Source organism: Carcharodon carcharias, chromosome 3 (assembly GCF_017639515.1).
Source record: "Carcharodon carcharias isolate sCarCar2 chromosome 3, sCarCar2.pri, whole genome shotgun sequence".
Taxonomy (NCBI): Eukaryota; Metazoa; Chordata; class Chondrichthyes; order Lamniformes; family Lamnidae; genus Carcharodon; species Carcharodon carcharias.
In genome coordinates this window covers 155,211,147-155,230,480 of record NC_054469.1, presented here as the reverse complement: position 1 = coordinate 155,230,480, position 19,334 = coordinate 155,211,147, and the positions used below count along the sequence as shown (strand labels likewise).

The 19,334-nt window shown below is 43.0% G+C and overlaps 1 protein-coding gene across 6 annotated transcripts in view; it reads right to left on the bottom strand.

Moving 5' to 3' along the window:
* The window catches only part of LOC121275839 (sodium bicarbonate cotransporter 3-like), a 242,370-nt gene that overhangs the window by 6,446 nt on the left and 216,590 nt on the right, over positions 1-19,334 (bottom strand). For all 6 annotated transcript variants that reach the window (XM_041183535.1, XM_041183537.1, XM_041183539.1 and 3 more), the window contains one exon: positions 12,199-12,336. In XM_041183535.1, coding sequence (XP_041039469.1) covers positions 12,199-12,336 — 138 coding nt within the window. The remainder of the gene's footprint in view (positions 1-12,198; positions 12,337-19,334) is intronic.

Here is a 19,334-nt window from a genome sequence, read left to right as displayed (position 1 = left end):
GTTATACATAGGATACCACTTTTGAAAGGGGTCATTGTAAAAATTACCTTATTTGAAACACTAAACAAAAACAAAGCATTCTTTGAAAATGTACCATTTTCTAAACTTTGTACTTCTGTTGTCTTATTCTTGCAAATGTCCAAACACAGTTATAGCTTAAAATTTTTTATTGAAGACGTAGTCAAAAAAGGCAAATGCCTGGATATGCTGAAGCGGCATTATTCAGGAAGCGAGATCAAAATTGACAATATTAAGAAAGAAAGAACTGCATTACTTTTGTTATTCCTAAAGCCATTGCAGTTAAATTTAAATGCTAGATTGGAAATGGGTAATCATTTTTAGATTGTTCAATAAAGATACCTAAAAATACTTTAAAATAATGAATGCATAAATGATACAAGAAACTCAACACTATATTAAAGGTACAATTAACACATGGCACTGCAGTGCCCAAATTAGTTGCTGTGTTTGCCTAATAACAGATTGCACCTCAAAAATAATGTTTTTTATTCATTAATGGGATGTGGGCATCACTGGCTAGACCAGCATTTATTGCCCATCCCCAACTGCCCTTGAGAAAGCGGTGGTGAGCTGCCATCTTGAACCACTGCAGTCCCTGTGGTGTACATACACCCACAGTGCTGTTAGGGAGGGAGTTCCAGGATTTTGACCCAGCAACAGCGAAGGAACGGTGATATATTTCCAAGTCAGGATGGTGAGTGGTTTGGAGGGGAACTTCCAGGTGGTGGTGTCCCCATGTATCTGCTGCTCTTGTCCTCTATAGATGGTAGTGGGTTTGGAAGGTGCTGCTTAAGAAGCCTTGGTGAGTTTCTGTAGTGCATCTTGTAGGTTGGACACAGCTGTCACTTCGTCGGTGGTGGAGGGAGTGAATGTGTGTGGAAGGGATGGCAATCAAGCAGGCTGCTCTGTCCTGGATGGTGTCAAGCCTCGAGTGTTGAAGCTGCACTCATCTAGGCAAGCGGCAAGTGTTCTATCACATTCCTGACTTGTGCCTTGTAGATGGTGGACAGGCTTTGGGGAATCAGGTGGCGAGTTACTTGCCGCAGGATTCCAAGCCTCTGACCTGCTCTTATGGCCACAGTATTTATCAGAAAATAAAAGCTCATAGTATAGGGGGTAACATATTGGCATGGACAGAAGATTAGTTAGCTAATAGGAAGCAGAGAGCTGGCATAAATGGTTCTTTTTCTGGTTGACAGGGTGTGATGAGTGGTGTGCCTCAGCGATCAGTGCTGGGGCCCCAACTTTTTACAATTTATAAAAATGATTTGGATGAAGGGACTAAAGGAATGGTTGCTAAATTTGCTGATGACACAAAGATAGGTAGGAAAATAAATTGTGAAGAGGACATAAGGAGGCTACAAAGTGACATAGATAGGTTAAGTGATTGGACAAAGATCTGTCAAATGGAACATAATGAGGGCAAATGTGAAATCGTTCATTTTGGAAGGAAGAATAAAAAAGCTTATTATCTAAATGGTGAGAGATTGAGGAGCTTTGAGGTTCAGGGGGGTCTGAGTGTCCTAGTGCACAAGTTTTTTTTACGCCGAGGGTAGTGAGTGTCTGGAATTCGCTGCCAAAGGAGGTGGTGGAAGCAGGTACCATAGTGGTGTTTAAGAGGCAGCTTGACGAATACATGAATATGATGGGAATAGAGGGATACGGACCCCAGAAGTGCAAAATGTTTTAGTTTGACGGGCAATATGATTGGCGCAGGCTTGGAGGAACGAAGGGCCTGTTCCTGTGCTGTACTTTTCTTTGTTAGTATGCAGGTACAGCAAGTAATTAGGGAAGCTAATAGAATGCTATTATTTATTGTGAGGGGAATTGGTTACAAATGTAGGGAGGTTATGCTTCAGTTGTACAGGGTATTGGTGAGACCACATGTGGAGCATTATGTACTGATCTCCTTATTTACAGAAAGCCATAAATGCATTAGCAGTTCAAAGAAGGTTTACTAGGCTAATACCAGGAATGGGCAGGTTGCCTTATGAGGAAAGGCTGGACAGGTCAGGCTTGTATGCACTAGGATTTAGAAGAGTAAGAGGCAACTTAATTGAAACCTTTAAGATCCTGAGGGGTCTTGACAGGGTGGATGTGGAGAGAGAGAATGTTTAGTCTTGTGGGAGAATCCAGAACTAGGGATTGCTGTTTAAAAATAAGGGGTCGCTCATTTAAAACAGAGATGAGGATAAATTTTTTTTCTCTCAGAGGATTGAGTGTCTTTGGAACTCTCTTCCTCAAAAGGCAGTGGAAGCAGAATCTGAATAATTTTAAAGGCAAAGCTAGATAGATTCTTGATTAACAAGGGGATGAAAAGTTATTATTAGGCAGGAATATGGGGTTGAGGTTCCATACAGATCAGCCACAATCTTACTGAATGGCGGAGCAGGATCGAGGGGCTGAGTGGCCTACTCCTGCTCCTAATTCGTATGTTATATGGCTAATACAGTTCAGTTCCTGATCAATGGCAACTCCCAGGATGGATGTTGATCGTGGGGGATTCAGCGATGATAATGCCATTGAATGTCAAGGGGCAATGGATAAATTCTCTCTTGTTGGAGATGGTCATTACCTGGCACTTGTGTGGCGCAAATGTTACTTGCCACCTGCCAGTCCAAACCTGAATATTGTCCAGGTCTTGCTACATTTGGCCATGGACTGCTTCAGTATCTGAGGAGTCACAAATGGTGCTGAACATTGTGCAATCATCAGCGAGCATCCCCACTCCAGACCTTATGATGGAAGGAAGATCATTGATGAAGCAGCTGAAGATGGTTGGGCCTAGGACACTAGCCTGAGAAACTCCTGCAGTGATGTCTTGGAACTGAGAAGATTGCTGACCTCCAACAACCACAACCATCTTCCTTTGTGCTACGTATAACTCCAACCAGTGGAGAGTTTTCCCCCGATTACCATTGACTCGAGTTTTGCTAGGGTTCCTTGATGCCACACTCAGTCAAGTGCTGCCTTGATGTCAAGGGCAGTGACTCTCACCTCACCTCTGCACTTTTCTTTTGTCCACTTTTGAACCAAGGCTGCAATGAGGTCAGAGGTTGAGTGACTCTGGCGGAACCCAAACTGAGCGTTAGTGTGCAGGTTATTGCAAACCATGTGCCGCTTGATAGCACTGTTGATGACCTTTCCATCACTTTACTGATGATGGAGCGTAGACTGACAGGGTGGTAATTGGCTGGGTTGTATTTGTCCTGCTTTTTGTGTACAGTACATACCTGGACAATTTTCCACATTGTCAGGTAGATGCCTGTGTTGTAGCTGTACTGGAACAGCTTGACTAGGGGGAGCAACAAGTTCTGGGGCACAAGTCTTCAGTACTATTGATGGAATATTACCAGGGCTCATAGCCTTTGCAAAATCCAATGCCTTCAGTTGTTTCTTGATATCACGTCGAGTGAATCGAATCGGCTGAAGACTGGCACCTGAGATGCTGGGGACCTCTGGAGGAGGCAGAGATGGATCATCCACTCGGCACTTCTGGCTGAAGATTGTTGTGGATGCTTCAGCCTTATCTTTTGTACTGATGTGCTGTGATCCTCCATCATAGAGGATGGAGATATTTATGGAACCTCCTCCTCCAGTGAGTTATTTAATTGTCCACCACCATTAACGATTGGATGTGGAAGGACTGCAGAGCTTAGATCTGATCCACTGGTTGTGGAATTGCTTAGCCCTATCTTGCTGCTTTGCTGTTTGGCATGCATGTAGTCCTGTGCTGTCGGTTAACTAGGTTGACACCTCATTTTTAGATAAGCCTGGTGCTACTCCTGGCATGTCCTCCTGCACTCTTCAGTGAACCAGCGTTGATTCCCTGGCTTGGTGGTAATGAGAGTGTGGGGGATATGCTGTACCATGAGGCTATAGATTGTGGTCGAGTATAATGCTGCTGCTGATAGTCCACAGTGCTTTGTGGATGCCCAGTCTTGTGTTGCTAGATCTATTCGAAATCCATCCCACTTAGCATGGCGGTAGTGCCACACAACATGATGGAGGGTATCCTCAATGTGAAGACGGGATGTTGTCTCCATAAGGACTCTGCAGTGGTCACTCCTACCAATACAGTGATAGACAGATGTATCTGCAGCAGGCAGGTTGGTGAGGATGAGGTCAAGTGTGTTTTTCCCTCTTGCTGGTTCCCTCAGCACCTGACGCAGACCCAGTCTAGCAGCCATGTCCTCAGTCAGTAGTGGTGCCATTCTTGGTGATGGATATTGAAGTCGCCCAACCTTGCTTCCTCAAAGTGGTGTTCAACATGGAGAAGTACTGATTCATCAGCTGAGGGGAGCGGGGGCCAGTACATGGTAAGCAACAGGAGGTTTCCTTGCCCATGTTTGACCTGATGCCATGAGACTTCATGGGGGCTGGAGTCAATGTTGAGGACTCGCAGGGCAACTCCCACCCTACTCTATACCACTGTGTTGTCCCCTCTGTTCAATCAGTCCTGCCAGTGGGACAGGACATACCCAGGGATGGTGATGCTGCTGTCTGGGACATGATCTATAAGGTATGATCCCGTGAGTATAACTATGTCAGGCAGTTGCTTGACCAATCTGTGAGATAGCTGTCCCAATTTTGGCACAAGTGCCCAGATGTTGGTAAGGAGGGCTTTGCAGTGGCGGCAGGTCTGGGTTTGCTGTTGTCATTTCTGGTGCCTAGGTCGATGCTGGATGGTCTGTCCAATTTCATGCCTTTTTATTGACTTTGTAGCAGTTTGATATTTCAGAGAGCACTTAAGAGTCAACTACATTACTGCAGAACTGGAGTTACATATAGGCCAGACAAGGACAGCAAATTTCCTTCCCTAAAGGCCATTAGTGAACCAGATGGGTTTTTATGACAATCGACAATGGTTTCATGGTCATCATTAGACTTTTAATTCCAGATTTTAATTGAGTTCAAATTCCACCATCTGCCCTGGTGGCATTCGTACCCAGGTCCCCAGAGCATGGATTACCAGTCCAGTGACAATACCACTACACCACCATGTGATGCAGCAAATTTTCTTTAATGAAAATATTGAGAGTGTGTGCATGTGTATATGCGCACATATATATAAATAAATGATAGAGATATACACACTGACAATTATAAAGAGGCGTGTGAACTTAAGACTGGAATCAAACAACCATATTTATGGCACCCTCCTTTAAAAATTAAATCTGAGCTATTGTAGAAAAGTGAATACTCCAATCCAGACATATGTAAAAAAAAACTATGGTAAGTCTGAACCAAAGCAGGACAGATCCACATGACCCAGTCAACAGCTTGTGGCAGGCATTTGAACCAACAAGTAACGAATATGCATTTCAGGCAGGTACTCACACTTGCTTTCCTTGATAAAACAAATTTTTAAATCAATTTCATGAATCATCAGTTGGAAATCTGGGATTCCTGTGTCCGCTGGGAATAGAAAATGGACAGAAATTCTATTCCAGTGAAACTCTGTCCTTTTTGTGATAACTCCCAGTTATAGAAGAACAAAGGAGCAGGAGGAAACCATCTGCCATTCAAGCCAACTCCACAAACAATTCATTACAATGATGACTGATCTTCTACTTCAGTTCCACCTTAGCACACTATCCCCATATTCCTCAATTCTCTTTTTATTCAAAAACCTATCAATCTCAGTCTTGAATACATTCGACAATGAAGCATCCACAGCCCTCTAGGGTAGAGAATTCCAAAAATCCACAACAATGCTTTGAATGGTGAAATTTCTTCTCATCTCGGTCCTAAATGGCCTTATTCTGAGGTCTCGGGCTCTAAACTCCACACCCAGGGTAAATATCCACCCTATCAAGTACCTTAAGAATTTAATGTTTCACCCCTCAATTCATTTACACTACATCCAATGGTTTTCCCTCACATCAACCCTGATGATACTTTTCTGTGCCTTTCTAAAGACTTTCAAAATGTTCGTCCTCATATTTTGACACTTTTTAAATTGCCCCTTCCCTTTAAATTTCATTTACATTTTATGATTTCTGCTAATGTTTTCCCTTCACTCCTCCAAATCTGCAGCTGAAGCTACGCTAATCAACTGACCTCAGAAAGTACACTTCCATTTGATTGTATAAAACTCAGCACTATTCGTTTAGATATAAACTGCAGCCAACGTGAAAAATCTAGGCTGTAGTGAAAAGTGATGAAAAAGAATAAGCGGAGCAATAAAAACAAAGCAGAACTCTTAATGTGACTTGCTCAAATGGCGTTCCTTACTAACAGGATTGTCATGTCCCTGTAGATATGACTACATACAGCCCTGATGCCAAATTATGAAAAGGATATGGAGGCACTAGAAAGGGTCAGAAAAGATGATACCAGAAATATGTGGATATACATATCAGGAAAGGATGAACAGACTGGGTCTTTGCTTGTCTTGAAAATAAAAGACTAATGAGTGGCTTAGAGATGTTTAAAATTATGAAATGTTTTTGTAGAGTGGATACAGAATGCTTCTATTTCTGGGGAAGAGCTTAACCAAAGAAAACATCAATATAAGATAATCACCAAGAAATCCAAAAGGGAATTCAGAAGAAACTTCTTTACCCAGAATCATGAGAATGTGGAACTCACTACCACAGGAAGTGCATGAAGCAAATAGTATAGATGCATTTAAAGGGAAGTTAGACAAGTATATAAGGGAGAAGGGAATAGAGGGTTACAACTGTCATGATCACAGATCATAGCCCCGAAGTACTTACGGACATATTGAACTTTTAAATGAGTCATGTGTTTTTTTCAAAAAAGGACATACGAGCAAAAGCTGGCCGAGACTGTGAAGTAACCACTTGTTGGAAAATTCCTATGTAGATTACACTTGACCAACTCATCCAGAGAATAGATTGTCGCATTTAAAAAGTTTTCAAGGCCTACTTCAGACAGGGACACTTCAAAGGAAACTGTAATCTCCTGTGGTTGTACAGATAATGAAGGCTGATTATCTCAGCAGAAACCATCTCCTGTGAGTTATATCTCAGACTGTGATGTGAGTTGAAAAGAAAGCAGATCTGGGTGAAAGGCATGTTTGTTTGTTCCCTTTCAGGAATACGCAAGAAAAGGGGTTAAAAAGCCAACTGCAACTCTAATTCTGTGTGTTAGTTTTGGTGTTCCAGGCCTGGTGTGCAAGGGTGTGTTGTGAAGTTAACAGCTGAAGAACATTAACTAAGTGTCCTTGCACTTGAACATAAAAAAGTGCCCCCCCTCTGATTGCTGGAAGCAAGGCACAAGTTAGCAAAGCCACAGTCAAATAGGAAACGGACTGCTTCTTTCAGTTAACCTGCAGAACTAAGAATCTCCAAATCCACTGCTCAACTGCCAAAGTTAACTCTACCAGAACCACCCAAATTAATGGCCTCAATGTTTTGCTGTCTACTTCTCACAGATAAGCCAAAGACTGATTCGTATACCTTTTTATAATTGTTATTTCTGGACTCACCTCTCATTTCTAATTTGTGTGTATGAGTGTTGCGCTTTTATTACTTTTTTCTCGCGTTCTAGTAGGTAATAAACTCACTCTCTTTAACTTAAGAAAGCCTGATTAAATAGGCTCCTTTTAAAACATAAATACATTTGGACTAGGAAAAGGTATCCACGAAGGAAGGGATCCTTTTTAAATCCTTGCTCTGACCAACCAAGGGGGTTGAATAAAGAAGGGGAGCTAGTTCATCCTTCCTCACCCGGGAGTATAATAATTTGGGGTACCTTGTCCGGGGTCATAAACTGGGGGAACCTCGCCAGGTACTGGTTGTAACACAATGATAGAGTTACATGAGGAAAGATTGAAGGATGCTCTAGTGGAGCATTAATGCAACATGGACTGGTTGGGTCAAATGACCTATCTCTGTGCCATATATCCTATGTAATAACTTCATCCCAAACTATCTTATCCTCCTTAATAAAAGGAATTGCCACCTTCTCTAAAGCAGAAAAGTAAATGAAGTATCATAAAATCTCAATCAATTGTACCATGAATATAGTCTACTTCATTTCTAAGGAGAGTGACTGCATGAATAGCTTTTGAACGTGCATCGAGAAAAAGTATCCCTTTCCATTTTTTCCCTTTTGATCAGTTGAAGCAGTTCATTCTGTAGGCAGATCAATGGATGTAGTTCTAAGGATCCTGTGAGAAGATAAAATATTTCTTCGCTTACCCTTGTAAGGAGAGTAGAAAAGATAAAGCCTAGAGGTGCAGCTTTTAATAAGAAGGCAAAAGGTAAAGTACTGGAGTAGTTACTGACCTATTAGTTTTACAGGCTATTAAATTATGGTTGCTTCAATACATGCAAACGGAATTTAGAGTTCGGTCTGGAAGAAGCTGAATACTAGTACATATGTGGGTCTCTTTCTTTAGCACCAGAGTATAGGATCCTCCAATGAGCAGACCCAACTGGAATGGCTGGGTACAAATGTCAGTCTAGAATGAGATTTTAAACTTGAGTTCAACACTATGGTGCTGTATCTACCAGTCTGTCCAAAGAAAAACATTTTTACATCCCAAATTTTTCACCTGATAATGGAATATATTTCTGTAGAAGTATGAAACACAGAAGAAAGAAAACCTCAGTGCTGTTAGATAGGTAAACAAAGCAGCCAAGTTGCAAATAGCAATGTCCTAACAGGAAATTAGATCAGTGATCAGTTAATTGGTTCTTGGTGGTTTTGATCAACTGATAAATGTTGACCAGGACATTAGGGGAAGTGCACTGTCCTTCTCTGAATAGAGCAAAGGGATCTTTTATGTCAATAGGAGCAGGCAGAGTTGGTTTAAAATCAGATTTGAACGACAGACTCTTGGACAATGGAGCATGCTACAATGATGTGAGGCCTGAACTTTGACTCAGAAGTGTGAGCAGTACAAGTGAACCAAGCCGAATTAAATAACCATAACTCTATATGAACCACATTGTATTTGCACAGAAAAGCTACCCTCTGATTAATTGTCAGTTCAAACAAATTGCTGAACAGAATTGAAAACCACAAAACCATTTAAATTTTCTAAAAAATTACAAGTAACCAACATTAGACAGAAATCAGTGGCTTGTTCTAATTAAGGATTTGACAAGGGATTGAAATAGAATTTTTAAAAAAATGTTAAACATGAGCCAGCTGTCAATATGACAATGATAAGCTACTTACCTTTCAAGGAGAGCAAAGGCGTTGCTTTCTGTAGCATTGATAAGTGAATTTAAAATCATCTTTGCACAGATTACTACAAAAAGCTACTGAAGGGCTGCAGTTCAAATCAAGGGATTTGTTAGCATTAATAAATGAAGAAATTTGAGTTATTTTAATTTAGGTCCCTTGTAGAAATTTTATAACTTAATTTTAATTTCTATATGAAGGTGTGCAAATTCTTTACAGGTCGTTCTTCACGGCTTAAAAATAATCCCAGGAAATCGCTGCATTTTGATTCAAAACAGAGATAAGTCTGATAATCCAGGATACATTTTCAAATATTTGGGAGTGCAGCAGTAACGTGGACCCAAATGAGTTTAAGTTTCAAACATCTGTCTTTCTTTGCCTCCTATTTAAATTATTTCTTCAATTTCAATTGAAAGTCAATAGAGAACAATAGTGCTTGTTGGAGACAATGGGGAGAAGTGGAAGGTAATTTGTCCATTTGTCTCTCTTTATATTTCTGAAATATCCCATTAAAAATAACCAAAGACATACCCATGGTGGTTTAGATCCATTCTTCGTTTTCTAGAGCAAATTGAGTGTGCAGGAGAAAAAGCAGACAGAGGTCAGTCCCTTCAGAAATTACATAAAGCAAGCAGGGAAAACTATGTGTGAACCTGTTCACTGTCAGGTTTTAAACTGCCAAGCAGAACTATGGTGACAGTAAAATCAAAGTAAATTAAAGCTGCAACACCATAAACAAAAGCATACCTCCAGAATTTATCATTTTGGATAGTCTATTTCACTTATCACCCAGTTTATTCTGTAAATAGGAATATTATTGTATTATCTGCTACCATGCCATACTGCCTACAGCTCTTTTATCATTACCAGATCATATCTAGTAAAAGAACAATGTCCAGAAACACTTTACATGGAGACAATTGAAACTTTATTCTCTCAGTTACAAGGAAACACTTACCCAGCTCAATTGCTTCAAATGAAGAAAGTCTTAAGAGTAAGCAGGCTATATAAATTAATTAGTGATCTATAGCTATTTTAGTGCTATGGGTGCAAAGCAAGCCCAAAGAAAGACTACATAGAAGATGGAACACCTCACCTAGAGTAGTGGATACGTGCAGCAAACTCTTAGCAAAGCAGCTGATGCCATCCATATCAGTTCATTCATTCAGAATAAAAACCTAATACTTATTTGTTTGGGCTCCTAAATGAAGAGTTTAAGGATAAATACAGACCAGTATCCCATTAATGTTGCAGAACCATTTCCAAACACATTCTCTAAATTTGTCCCCTACATGTCTGGGGAAGATGAATATAGATCAACGATAAATTCACACAGCCAGAATAAAATGGCAGTCTCAAGCAGTAACCTTCAACATTAATTGCATTTGACTCTGGAAGTTAAAAATATAACCGCTTTGCCTTTGCAAACTACTATCAAATACAAATGGAGTGTGTGAGATGATTGACAGCATTCAACTAGTTTCTGTGCTACCAGGGCTGGGGACCAAGGAGATCTCTAGAAAACATAGCTATGTTGAATTATACAGGTGTATTTTAAAACTTTGTTTTGTGAAAGTCAAGGAGTAGTTATGCAAAATTTTCTACTAGTAAAGTAATGAGAGGCAGAACCTAAGTATAAATTGTACATGGTTATTTGGAAGAGTCTTTGAGGAGCCTAATGATGTACTATATTATGTCATATGGAGCTTATCTAAACCAGTACTTAAAATGGGACATTTTAATTTATAAACAGCGTGAGGGCAAACCTATATGACACACAGGCAAGGCTTTCTTTTAGTCACTCTTGTCTGTGGATTATTTTTGAAGGAACCAACAGGATAAATATAAATTATATCTGCCACAATGGATTAGATAACGCAAAGGACTTTATGAAAAATCTTATTTCTTGTAACCCCAAAAGTGATGTTTTCACTACAGATGCCAAACAATTTTAAGAGAAGCCTAGTTATTAAACTGAAGTCTAAAATTTCAAGCAATTAGACTTGCTTTGTGAATGATCTACCCAGTTTATACCCAGCTATAATTATCTGGATTTGCCTACTTAGAGTTGTGGTTAAAGAGAAGTGTCAAGTTAGGGATTAAACATAACTTTACTCTAGACCGGGAAATCTGTTAGTAAAATGCAAAAATTATGTTGGCTCATGTTTGTATTAGATTAGCTCCATCATGCCAGAAGTCAATTTAAATGTAAGGATAGTTATCCTCCTGTGCTGCAACTCTTTTTTTTACACATAATAAACTGATCAAGTCAGACCAAGGCATAAAAATTTGGCAAGTTTCATACCAGCAGTGCTATGGAACAGGAAAGATAGAATGACTACATAATCGCATTGTGGTTTCGCAAGCCTAGACCCTTCCTTACTTCAAAGTAGACATATTTTTTTTTGAACATTTAAGATGTAGTATAACCAAATTTACCACACATTGCTAAATTACTGCACCATTTAAGAATTTCTTTGTGGCATTTCCCGTATGTTATTGCAGCTCTTTTGCACACTCTGCTGTATGATATTGCAGCTTTGACTTTCAATATTAAAATAGCACCAATTACTATAGCATTCACAGCATGGTTTTAAACTCTGCATTGCATACTGTTCTAGGGTGACCAATGCAAAGTGAGGAATAAGCAAACGCTGAGATTTATTATTAAAGATTGCATGCAAAGGATCTGAACGGATATATACTTTATCCCGATTCATATACTGCACATAAACCATTCAAGAGAAAATCTAATACAAACTAAAATATGTAAACCAGAGGGGAAAACAAAGTTAGAATACTGCTCAAAACCTCGGCATAAAATTCTTAACCCCATGATGATAGATATCCGAGTAAAGAAGCTATTAGACAGATCATCTTAACAGGATCAGGAAGGAATGTAGCAAGAGATAGGAAGAGCAGAAACCAATGCATTTTATTAACAGTAAAGCTCATGATTCGACTCACAAGAAAGATTGAAAGCCTTTTTGGATCACAGAAGGTTCATGCACCTACCTCAGTTTCCTTTTTCTTTTTTTGCATATCTTCCAACTTCTTCTTCTTGCTTTCAGGCATTAAATCATCCAACCAGCTAAGTTCTCGTTTGGTAAAGCAGAAGTCCAAAAGTTTGCGGATAAACACCAGAGCAAGAACCTGCCAACAATACAGCAGAAGATCATTTTGGTTCATCGCCACTCCTTCAGTGTTTCACAATTGGTTTTCTTGGTCCTTATTGTTTGAACCTCATCCCCACTATGTTTTAATCTGACGTCATCCATACTCGATTGCTCTGTGCCTTACTGTACCAACTTTCAAGATGGTTTTTAGTCATCACACATTGGAGGTTAGGCTCACTGGTCTATAAATGGTGGGTCATCTCTATATCCTCGTTTAAAGATTGGTGGCATTAGCTTTTTTTAAAAAACATCCTCAGGACACAACCCCCATTTCTAACAGATTCCCCAATGATAGCAGCAAAGACATAAGCAATTTCAGTCATATGGAACTGGTACTGTTAGTTTAGCTTTTCTCAGTCTATAAGTAACCACCTTTTCCAAATATTTAACTTATTTTAGTATTTTCTTGGTTTCTCTTCTCCCAATCCCCAAAAATTCAACTTCAGCACTACAGAAGTTAAACTGTTCCAAATAACATTCCATTGCTATAAGCTTGACCTCAGACTTACTTCATAAGTTGATTTTAAAAAATACCCTCCATAAAAAGATGTTTCCTGCCCACAATTGTAACAGTTTCAGCCACAGAATTTTCAGTCTAGACAGCACATTTATCATCAGCTCCCTCAATATTGCTTTTGTCATATGTTGACTGCTTCTCCAGTGGGTGCAGTTTTTCCCCTCTTCTTTCCTTCCAAATCAGAATACTGCTGAAAGGATTTCGACAATGATGAGCAGGTATCAAAAACACTATGACTAGAGCCAAGAACCAAGGATCAGAAAAGGATGCAAGACTCTAGTGGGAATTATCTACACATTTCCTGACGGTAGTGATGCAAAGGGACTGAGGGAAAAGCAGAAAAATAAGCTTGTATATAAGTTAATTTTCACGTAAGCTGAGAGAAACAACCAGTAAAAGCAATATAATAACATATTCAAAACATTTTTCTGGAACAATGGAGGTGAAATTGCATTGTGCTTGCCTATCAGCATGAACTGGGTGCATGGAGCAGATTGCTGCAATGGAACAGGAAGGCCCAAGACACATTTGATATTGGACCTAATTTAAATTCAGCCAGCAAGCTGCAAAGCAGAGTTAAATTTCAGGCTACTGCCGGTGGTGCAGATAGGTTCTGGAAAGGGTTGGACAATTGAAAAAAGGCTATAATAAGGGATAGTGTTACATATCCAAGTTTGCAAAACACACTATTAAGAGGTGCAGTAAATTGAACAGATAGAAACAGGACATCACAAAGGATGTATATTGATTAAATGAATGAGCAAAACTAACAGATGGAATTCAATGTTGTGACAAATAGCTAGTTCATGGTTCTTAAATAATTTAGAGGTAAGGTTCAGTTCTGAGAAGATTAAAATTTAAACGTAGAAAATAGGATAAATGCAACTAAGGTAGCTTGGAATCCATTACACTTCAAAGGTTGGAGTCATATTGACTTTAGAATTAAAAACTAGAAAAGCAAAGGCCATAAAACAGCAAATGGGCTTACTTAGCTGGAGAAATTGTACAGGAGGGATAATTGGCTCAGAGGTCACTTTGAAGATAGACCAGTGCAGGTTACATCATTATGGAGATGAGTGGAGTTTAAAAAGGTTCTCTGGTTTTAATTTACGTGTGTGTTCGCTGGGAGACAATAGCCAGGACTTTTTCTATGATGGGCGGGCTGGGTGGGGGCGGGCAGGAGCAGAGCTGATCACCGCCATTTTACATAGGCGGGCCAGTTAAGGCACACCCACTCCCGAGATCAATGGGAAGGGGCAGGCGGCAGTGGGAGGCCGATAACCACCAGGTCCAATGGTGACCCGGCAGCCTATTCAAAAATGGTGCAGGCAGATGTCCTAAGGCTGCCACTGATATTGGTCAGGAGCATGACGGATAACGTCCTTGGAGAGCAGGCCAGGCAGGAGGGCAGGTCAGTGGGGCAGTCGGCCTCAAGGTTCTCGGATGAGTGCCTCACTGCCCCCCTCCTCCACCCCCTCCCCAACTCAGAATTTTGTTTCTTTATTCATTCATTCATTCACGGGTAGTGGCCTTTGCTGGGTGGGCTAGTATTTATTGCCCATCCCTAGTTACTCATGAGAAGGTGGTGGTGAGCTGCCTTCTGGATCCGCTGCATGTGGTGCAGGAACACCCACAGTGCTGTCTGGGGGCGAGTTCCAGGGTTTGGACTTAGAGACAGTGGAGGAGCGGCAAAACATTTCCAAGTCAGGATGCTGAGTGACTTGGAGGAGAACTTCCAGGTGGCGGGGTAGCTATTCATCTGCTACCCTTGTCCTTCTTGGTGGTAGTGTTCATGAGTTTGGAAGGCCTTAGAGTGAGTGGCAAATGTGATGGAGGCAGCATCTGGGCAAGGGGGTCAGCCCTGGCTGCTTGGTGTGAGTGTATGGCGGCTCCACGGTCACGAATTAGCTGAGCTCTGCAATGTTTCACTCAGGTGGGGTTGGCCAGGCTGCAATGGCGATGCAGTTACAGGGTGGGCTAATCAATGCTCCTCTTTCCTTTCAGGAGAAGACAGCACACAATAATGCAGAGCGGCTGCAGACTGGTGGAGGGCAGCCCCACCTTCTCATCATCACCAGATATGAGCAGGAGGCACTGGAGCTGGAGAGGTGCCAAGCGTCCAGGTCAAGTGGCCACGGTGAGGTTGGGGTACCACTGGGAGGTAGGAGTGCCATGCACGGAGGTCACAATGTCTGTCAGTGCAAACATTCCACTGTTGACTGTATATTGATTTCAGTATCCAACATGGGATACCCATTGATAATGCAAGGAGTGCATCCTGATCCGGGTGCCAGGCATGCACATTAACAGTGTAACGACTTCAACTAATCAAATATCCTTGCTCTTCCTTTCAGCCTCACCAGAGGGTGGACTCAGGAGGCAGAGGAACCACTGCTGACCCCTGAAGGCACACAAGACATTAACGCATTAGCGTCACACCCTCTCAGCCAGGCAGGCACCAGTGCAGATATCAACGCGTTGGTGGGAAAAAGATTGTCGGCTAGTATCGCGGTGCATAGCGGTGAGGGCACTTCACACTCGCTTGAGGTGCAGACGGAGGCAGTGTGTGCCCAAGGTGCCAGCATTCGGAGGACTGCTGGGGACCAGGAATATGCTCAGTCAGTAGCAGCAGAGTCATCCCTGAGGCAGCAGATGCTAGAGGTCCAGCAGGACAGTCTGGCGGAGAAACATGAGGGAATGCATGCCATGGTATCTGTGATGGAGGAGTCCATGCAGAGCATGAGCAATGCAATGACCCTTATGGCCGAGCACAATGGAGAGAGCGGCGACTCTCATGGAGACATTCCTCCAGGAGAACAATCAGGGCTTCCTGGGGATGTTCTCGGACTTGCAAGCCCTCACAGCGGCAATGGCCTCAGGCAGTCAGTGTGGGGGATGGATTGGGCACCCAGTATCCCAGCTAGGTGCCCATCCATCAATGGTGAGCAGGGAGGTCCAAAGCAACTTCACGTTGGCACATGAAGTGCTTGTCATCTCTGTGGGCTCCTCTCAGAGTGCTCCAGATGACGACAGAAGCTCCTCTGCCCTCTGCCAGTGACTGTGGCATCTGGTGAGGCTACGGAGACTGAGAAGATGCCAGCTGTGCCACAGGCGGCTCCCTCCCAGGTGGGGCCAGCACAAATTCCACAGGCCAGAGGACGATCGCCAAAGTCATTAAGACCAACAGGACAACAGAGTGAGCAGGCTGTCTCCAATGCCAGTGCCAGTGAGGGGGGGAGCACTCACAAGCATAAGCGTAAGTCACATTAGGCACAATACGGGCTTATCACTAGTGGTTTTCTTTTGCCCCGCATTTAAGTTAGAGTGCTGTTCAACACCTATTAATGTACTTTGATTTCTGTATGCAAGTTGCCAATCATTAAATGTATTGGTTCTTTACAAGCCTCTGGGTGCTTCATTAATTCTGTAGGTGAAGGGGGGGCCCCATGGTGTTGTGAGTGACTTGTTTGTCATTGAGTTTATTGAAAAGGCACATAGTTAATGTTGCTGACCAGGCAAATGTTTCCCTCAGGTATCGAGTATGGAGCCTGCAGTCCTGGAATGTGTTGGTGGTTAATCTTTGGTAGGCTAGCTGGAGGAGCATTGGATCAAAGCCTCCTGGGTGTCCCTGCCTCCCTGAAGGTTGCCTGAGTCGGCGTCTAACCCGTCAGTGTTATCCTGAGCGTGTTCATCCTTGGACTCACTACTGGACTGATGAGAGCAGCTGCATCAACATCTTCTTCCTCCACTGCGTCCCCCCTTTCCAGCACCAGATGGTAGTTGCACGCTGCGCTCTCCACAATCAGTGACACACGATCTGGGGGGCATTAGATTGCGGCCCCTGAACGATCCCGGCATCGGAAGTGCATCTTAAGACCAATGGTTCTCTCTACCACGGCCCTTATGGAGGCATGGCTCCTATTATACCGCTACTCGGCTTCTGTTCTTGAATGGCGGAGAGGCATCATGAGTCACCTTTTGAGGAGATAGCCCTGGTCACCCAGCAGCCATCCATCCAGCAGGGCTGGAGCACTGAAGAGCCTCAGCACCTGGGAGTGTCTCAGGATGTGTGTGTTATGGGAGCTGCCTGGGTACCTTGCAGAGACTTGCAGAATCAGCATCCTGTGGTCAAACACTATCTGCATGTTCATGGAGTGGGATCTCTTCCTGTTGACGAAGGCTTCCGGCTCACCCGCTGGTGCTTTGATGGCCACGTGTTCAACTAATTGCACCCTGGGCGCGGGGGTTCTCAGCAATCACGGCAAAGCCTCTAGCTCGCTCTGCCTGGCTGGCCTCATTTGTGCGGTAGTGAGTGAAAGTCAATGCATGCCTGAACAGAGCATCTGTCACCAGCTTGACACAACTGTGGACAGCTGACTGGGAGACTCCACAAAGATCACCCACCGAACCCTGGAAAGTGCCGGAGGCATAGAAATTGAGGGTAAACATGGCCTTCAGCGGCACCAGCACTGGGGTGTCCACCCCACAGTTGGAGCTGATCTCAGGGCCGATCATCTGACAGATGGAGGTGACTGTCTCCCTTGAGAGACGTAGCCTCCTTTGGCACTGCATCTCAGATGCATCGCTGCCTGTAAACACTGGCAGCAGGATAGAGGCATCTTCTGCGACCCCTTCTGCCTTGAACTTCCTGTTGGCCCAGCGCCCCTTGGGCCTGCGCCTGTCCTCCCACAGGTGGCTTCTCCTGGAGGCTGAATATGGACTCCTGGCCTCATGTCCCTTCTGGCCCTCTCATTCTCTGCCTCCAGTGGAGAGCACAATCCCCAGGGTGAGGGAAGGCTGTCTGATACCTGGAAGGCCCCAAGTGTTATTACTCTTCCAGCGTCCTGAATGAAAGCCTGTTCTTTCTGTCAAAGCAACTATGAAATGAAATAAAGTTGTCCTGTTCACACAAGCAAGTAGCAGTAAGTAAAAAACTAAAGTTCTAACAACTTGCATTAGCGAGCCCACTCACCCATCTTATACTGCCCATGGGTGAGGTTTTTAAAAATGTGGCCTGCCCCCCGTTGCACCCGTGCGATGCACTGAAAATTGCACGGGCTGCGAAAAATGGTCTTCAATTGCTCCCGCAAGGGCCTTAACTGGCCCATTAATTAATGGCAGGCATGCCTCGGAACTCATAGCACATCCAACTTCTGAAATATCGCAATAGCACGTGATGTCATCAGGACACACGCCCGACATCATCGCGTGTCATTTTACGTGTCGGTGTGTCGGGCCTGCCCCCGCATGGTGACTGGAAAATTCTGTCCAATGTGTGTAGGGGAAAGGCTGGATACTGAAAAGGTGCAGCTATTAGCAGGCTCCAGGCAGTTAGAGTTCAGAGAAGTCCTGGGGAGTGAAAATGTGGTGGAAGGTCATTGGTTCAGTGCTGGAGGCAGTTAGGGCTCAGGAGAAGCCCTGAGAGACACTTATAGCTTGGTGCAGCTAGGAGACTGGAGCTTGGGGTAACCTAGGGACAGTGCTCTTAACGAAGCTAGTGGTCTGCTAAAGACTTGGAGGAGTGCCAGTAATTGGAGGCAGCAGTGTAGCTTTGTGAATCCAGTGGGACGCAGTCTCAGGAGAAGGGACTGAACTATTGGGAGCTGAACAATTGTTAGAACCATAGAAAAGTTACAGCGCAGAAAGGTGCATCATGTCTGCACCAGCCAGAAAAAGATGAAAAATAAATTAGCCACTCATTTTAATCCCCAGTGCCTGGTCCATAGCCTTGCAGGTTACAGTGCTACAGGTGCAGATCCAAGTACCTTTTAAACAAATGTGTGTCTCAGCCTCATTGACCGATTTAGGCAGTGAATTCTAGGTGCCCACCACCCTCTGCGTGAAAAAGTTTTTCCTCATGTCCCCTCTAATCCTTCTACCAATCGCCTTAAATCTATGCTCCAGGTAATTTACCTCTAGTTGGGGGAAACAAGACTTTACAGTCTACCATATCTAGGGCCCTCAATTTTGTACACCTCAATTAGGCCACCGCTCAGGCTCCTCTGTTCTAAGGTAAACAACCATAGCCTAGCCAATCTTCCCTCATAGCTGTAATTTTCAAGCCCTGGTAGCATTCTTGTAAATCTTTTCTATAATCTCTCCAGAGCAATTATGTCCTTCTTGTATTGTGACGACCAGAACTGTACACAAAATTCCAGCTGTGGCCTAACCAATGTTTTATACAGTTCCATCACTACACCTCTGCTTGAGTGTTCAATACCTCATCCAATAAAGGAAAGCATTCTATCCAAGTACCTTTTAAACAAATACATATCTCAGCCTCATTGACCAACTTAGGCATTGAATTCTAGGTGCCCAACACCCTCTGCGTGAAAAGATTTTTCCTCATGTCCCCTCTAATCCTTCTACCAATAGCCTTAAATCTATGCTCCTGGTAATTTACCTCCTTATCCACTGTCCTGCCACCTTCAGGGACCTGTGGACATGCACTCCAAGGT